The 6,002-nt window shown below is 44.2% G+C and overlaps 1 protein-coding gene across 2 annotated transcripts in view; it reads right to left on the bottom strand.

Annotated features, from left to right (window-relative positions):
* Window positions 1–868: 868 nt before the first annotated feature.
* GALM (galactose mutarotase) overlaps window positions 869–6,002 on the bottom strand; it is a 57,310-nt gene continuing 52,176 nt past the window's right edge. The window contains exons 5-7 of one of the 2 annotated variants that reach the window (XM_025260887.2): window positions 4,340–4,481; window positions 2,690–2,864; window positions 869–2,058 (exon numbers count right to left, since the gene is read on the bottom strand). In XM_025260887.2, the coding sequence (XP_025116672.2) occupies window positions 1,981–2,058; window positions 2,690–2,864; window positions 4,340–4,481 (395 nt within the window). In that variant the 3' untranslated portion in view covers window positions 869–1,980. Of the gene's footprint in view, window positions 2,059–2,689; window positions 2,865–4,339; window positions 4,482–6,002 lie in introns of those variants that run through there. The other variant, XM_044925840.1, reaches the window with a different exon arrangement.

The following is a 6,002-nucleotide window of genomic DNA, read 5'->3' as shown; positions in this document are numbered from 1 at the left end:
TGGGTGTGGGGGGCTGTGTGGTAAAGAAGGCATGGACTTCTGGGGACCTGGAGACTTACTCTTGGTGGGGGTTGCATCTGAGTAGATATTTACATTTTCAACAAGTCTTTAATAATTCTATAATATATGGTGTGTTCCATACCAAATAATACCATGGTTTGTTTTCACCACCTCACATTAATTGTACTAGTGGCCAGCTTTAGTTTCTGCCTGCAGACTTACACTCATCCTCCAGATAATTACAGTCTATTCCCTTTGCCTCAGAGGTGAGAAAACAGGCCAAGTGAAATTAGACTGCCCATGTAGTAAAAGCCAGGAGCAAAGTCAGTGGTCAGGGCTCCCAGCTCTGTCATGGTGCAATTCTACATCATCTAGTTGTTCCTGTTAGTCTTGTTTTCCCCAAAGAGATTTGTGATGTTCCTAAGGAACATATTACATCTTGGACATCACCTCTTGAACTGCTTAAAAGACCCAGGAGAGAACTGTTAAGTGCTCAGAAAATTCATGACAAAGTGAATTAAAAAATAAATAGTATCTTTAAGGGGTGGCAGAGGATGAGATGATTAGATAGCATCACCGACTCAATGGACTTGAATTTGAGCAAACTCCAGGAGATAGTGGAGGATACTGTACTCTTAGGATACTGTAGCTTGGTGTGCTACAGTCCATGGGCCCAGAGAGGCAAACTCGGCTTAGCAACTGAACAACGAAGAGAAAGGGAAGTGTAGAGGAAGCTCCACAGGCTGCTGGTTAGATGGTATTCCCAGCTAGGGCTGGGACTGGAGAGCATAGTAGAATCCAGAACACACGGTTTATATTTGGTCCATTTCCCCAAGGTTCACACCTGACAGAATGAAGAAACTGGGAGTTTTTTTGAAGGTGCAATTTTGATTTTATTTAAACTGATCATTAGTGTATAATAGTATCAGATACATTTCTTTAAAAGCCACCAACCCAAACCCATCAATGACGATTCAATTAGGAAAGGTGGGAAGCCCAGGCTGGTCTACATAACACATGTGCTCTCCAGTGCAATTTGTAGTTCTCTCAGTTAAGGCCCTCTCCTCACGCTAATACAGCTCATGTCTCCAGTGACTTCCTTCCTATGCCTTGGCTGAACTGGCCTTCTCAGTTAACTGTGAAGGCAGAGAATCAAATTTACAGATTCTTTCTGGACATTTTGATCTTGCACCTTAAATCACATTATCTGTAAAGCTTAAACAGACTCACGCTTCTTTTTATAAAAGTGAATTTGGGAAGAAAGGCTAGCTAACAGTAAGGATTAGACTCCTCTGTGCCCATCAGTTGATGCTAGGGATGCTCCTGAAGACTGGAGTGGAGGCAAAGAAGGGGACTTGAATTTGCATGTTTTTCATGCAAATAACCCGACTTAGAGTCTTGGTTAAAATTTTTCCTAGTTCAGTGTCTTTAGGTGAGTCATTTATCCCCTGTAAGCTTCAGCTGACTCATGTCCATCATCTGTTGCCTTATTGAGGCTGACAGGGTCCCTCTGCCAGCAGGCTGAATGAGCTAAGCGACCTGAAAACTCCATAGGATGCATAGGGCAAGGTGATGTGAGCTAGAGAAGGAGGGGGGAAAAAAAGGATTGAGTAGGATTAAAGAAAAAAAGGGTGGAAAGTAGAAAAGAAAGGGGCAGAATGGACAGATGGAGCCAACACATGGAGCCCAGGTGCCACTTCTGGGCTAGGATCAAGGCTGAGATGATGGGTGACATTGGTGGTTGGGTCCCCTTCACTTCACAGAGAGGAGAGCTGGTCATTAGACCTGGCCTGGAGCCAGTCTTTGGGAAGGAAATCAATATTCAGACCTGACTACCCTGACTGCTACCATTTGTAAGATTTTAAATCACAGGATCACTTTGAAAGCCTCTAAATCTTCAACTCAGCTCTTTATAGGAGAGTCAGGCTGCTAAAGGGGCTCCCAGCCTGGCCTTGGAGCAGGATATATCTTTACATTTCCTTAAGCCACAGAAAACTTGAACCAAGTGGTATGGTCATACTCCTCACCAGGCTTCAGCAACACAGGCGGAAAGTGGGGCTGTGAAGAGGAATACAATACAGGTTACACCTTGCCAACCCAGGTTGCACCCTTAACCACTCAGGATGGCTTCTGGACTGGTCTCTAGACCATTTCTAATGTGAACCAGTTGCCAGGGTAAGAACCATTTATTATTGGTTTGCAATTAGATGAACTTGAACCAGGATGAAAATCAACCACATCGCTAAACACACTTTGTCACAGCAAGACTTTCTTAATGAAAGAAGAAGGGTTGATTTACATTCTGGTGCAGGCTGCAAGTGTCTTATTATGGGCTTGAACTTTGAGGAGCATTACTCTAGGCAATAGCTGGAAAAGAAAGGAGGAAGCGAAAGGATGAAAAGATTTGGAGGATCATCTTTACAGTGTGGTTGTGTAAAATGAGTAAATATTCATAAGGAGAAAGGTTAAACTGAATAAAGGCTTTGAAGGTACAAAATACAGTTGTTTTTTTTAACATATGAATGCCATGTTAGTAACATGGCTAAGAATTTCCTATGTTTATCTTGACTTGGAGAAGAGAACACACAGACTTTTGAAGCATACAGATCTGATTTGAGTGTTGTGATCTCCATCATCTGGTATGACCTTGGACATACCACCACTCTAACTAGCTGGCTTGTGGACTTACCTGATTGACTGCATCAGGCCAGCTCTGAGTCTCAAGGCAGAATCCGGAATGCTTGGGGTAGAGTGCTCCACTCTTGCCCTTCAGCGTGCCATCCAGGAAGTTGCCCGTGTAAAACTGGACCCCAGGTTGGGTAGTGTACACTTCCAGTACCCGCCCGCTTCCAGCATGATGGACCCTAGAGATAAAGCCAGAGCACATATACGGAGGTCCAGGGTGAAAAAGCAGACAGGGAGAAGCTGGGAAGCAGCTTTGAGATAGGAGTCAGACCCAGCCACGCAGCCAGGCAGGATATGGAAGAGACAAAGATGAGAAGAGCATGGTAGGAGATTCTCGCAGCCTCTCAGGGGAGGTGTAAGTAGGTGGTTTGCTTTCTTTTTTTAAGTAGGTGGTTTTGAGGATCCACAGTAGCACCTTCCCACTCTGAGCTTGGCTTCCCTGGGGAAGGCAAAAGCAGCTCACCCTAGTCAGATACGTTTGTGTGTGTCAGGGGAGCCAGGCTGGACAGAGGCAGTGTTAGGGCTCTGGGGAGAGACTGGAATAATTTCCCATAAGGAATTGGAGCTCTCTGCTTGGTCTGACAAGACAACCAATTATGTCTTTTGAAAGAGAAGAGATGCTTTTCTAAGTTAAACTACCTGCCGCCCTGGGGCTAGAGCAGGCAGGGGGCTCCTTAGTCAGCTATCCCCCCAGAATAGGCTGCTAGACTGTTCCCTTTTTTTAAAAAAAGAAAAGCCTCTACAGAGGAGAGAGTATCTACTTGGTCTTATATTTGGGGTCAAAGGGATATACATAAGGCTAGGTCTCTCATAGCCTTATCAAGGTAAAACATCCCACAATGAGGTTCAGGGAAAGATGTTTAGAAAGAGAGAGGCCAGGGATTGAACAGCCAGAGAAGGCAGGAGTGGCGAGAGGTCTCCTCAGGTGCAGGCCGTCTGGAGAGGGATGTGAATAGGAGGCACAGAGGAGAGTGGGCAGGAGCTAGAGGAACACGCCTGGGGTTGGTGCTGGGGCTGTGAGGGAGAGAAGGCTTTTGAAGTTCTTTCTGTTGCTATTAGAGCTTCAGTCATTTTCTCTGCTTTATTTAAGGTCCATCCATTCTACAAACATGTATTGATTATGTGCTAGTGCCAAGCATGGTGTTAGGTGTCAAGGTAGAGGGAGGGATTCACAAGGATGAAATGATGTGAAGTACTTGGAATTTAGTGAGAAGGAGAGTGTGGACACAGATGCCTATCAGACAGGCTGGAGGTGTTGAGCGCTATAGGGGAAACGTAACCTCCAGCCTTCCATGCAAGGAAGCAGAGCATACATCATGAGTTAAGAAAGGACAAAGGACTCTGGAAGTTCAAGGAAAGCAGAGGTGACTTTAGTCAGGAGGAACTGGCACTTCTAGTGGGAAAAAAAAGGCCTGAGAGATGGGGCAGAGATAGGGAGAGAGGAGACAAAGAGACAGAATGCCAGGCAGGGATAAAGGCAGATGAAGGGTGGGGATGAAGTCACCCGTGGAACAGGAGCTTTGAAAAGACACTTGAGTTGTGGGAGACAGTCCCCTGCAGCATAGTAACTGGCATTAATAGGGCCAGAGGAGAAGCTCCTCGAATAGGAGTTGGGATCTCTTCCCAACAGAGGCAGCAAATGAAAAGTACCTACCGTGCACAGAAATGCTTTTCTTTAGATCCCTTCAGACAGAAATTGTGGTCAAAGCCATTCACGTGGAACTCCTGCAGGTGTTTTCCAAGCTCCACTGGCTTCCTCAGGTCAAATGCCGTTCCTTGCACTGAAGCAATTTCTCCTGGTGGGAAGAAGCAGAAAAAAAGAGTGATAAATGCCTGAATAAAATCTTTATACCCTAAAGACTCTACTGGTTCTACCCTCCCAGCCTTAATTTCAATTTGTAAAGGAGGTGGGAGTCAGATCTTAAGAAGAATAAATTATTAGATTTCCTTAATTGTAAGGTGTTACTGACTGCACGACGATAAAATTCAGAATCATTCAAGTGTGGAAAAAAGTACAAAAATCAAGGAAGCACTTAATTTTCATTAAAGGATAAGGTGGATAAAGGCTGTCCTAACTGTTGAGTCAGTTACCTTGTTGACATTTCTTGCTTTAGTTCTGAGATACCCCAGGCTCATATCCAAGCATCAGCACCTGGTACTGGCTAACCAGATGCTAACAACGGCCCTGAGATTAGTGAGTTTCAAACCATTCAGTGCCATTATTAGCCAAAGTGACACTGGTAACCACAAAAGAGTTAACCAGGACAGTCTGGGGCAAACCAGGATGTATGGTCACTCTACTGTTAGCCAGTTTTAGAGTCAAAGCTTTGTGTCTCTAGGAGTGATTCTTGAAGGTGTTATAGTTGGCAAGCACTGCTTCCTTCCAGTGTGTAAGCCAGATTCCTCAACCTCTAACCGGTACATTTGTTCTTATCAAGGTGAGACATTCTGAAGCCTCTTTACAATGATGTGGGTGGGAGGGACCAGTCCTGGGGAGGACACTGCAGTGTGAAGACCCTCAACTTTTAAAGAGAAATGTACAGAAGGAATCTGGATGGAAGCCCTATCTTGGTGGTTATTACACAACAAATGATGCCCAGTCAAGAACATCCCTTCGTGGCATCACAGAACTCAAGGATGTTGGGACCAGAAGGGTTTTCAGAGGTCGTTTCCAAACCGCTCATGTAGCAGATGAGACTAAGACCCGCAAAACTTTTGATATCGTCCAAAAAACAACCTGTGATGTTAATATTAATATACACATTTCATCAATTTATTATAAGATAGTTTCATATTTTAAAATCTCTGAAATCATATCATGTCATGTTTTAACTGGCAGAGATTTTGTTTGTTTGTTTGTTTATTTCATGGTATGTAAAATAAGGGCTTCCCCAGTGGCTCAGCAGTAAAGAATCCACCCGCAATGCAGGAGACTTGGGTTCGATCCCTGGATCAGGAAAGATCCCCTGGAGACAGAAATAGCAACCCACTCCAGTATTCTTGTCTGGGAAATCCCATGGACAGGGGAGCCTGGCTACAGTCCACGGGGTTGCAAAAGAGTTGGACACAACTGAGTGACTAAATAACAACAATAATGTAAAATAATGGTGAAATTTACAATCAATGGCATTTTAGAGTTGATAAAATATGTGAAAATAGTTTACCACATCTTCTGCTCTACTAAAACCACTAAGGAGAAGTCTGGGCTTCAAGGGTAGAAAAGAGGAATCAGAATTATCTTGTGAGTGAATTTTCTAGAAATCCAAGGGAAAGAGTGAATTTCTCAAGAGACAATCCTCTAGACAGGGTTTGCCAAA

Source organism: Bubalus bubalis, chromosome 12, assembly GCF_019923935.1.
Source record: "Bubalus bubalis isolate 160015118507 breed Murrah chromosome 12, NDDB_SH_1, whole genome shotgun sequence".
Taxonomy (NCBI): Eukaryota; Metazoa; Chordata; class Mammalia; order Artiodactyla; family Bovidae; genus Bubalus; species Bubalus bubalis.
The sequence above is the reverse complement of the archived record's forward strand: the minus strand, read 5'-3'. Positions and strand labels throughout refer to the sequence as shown.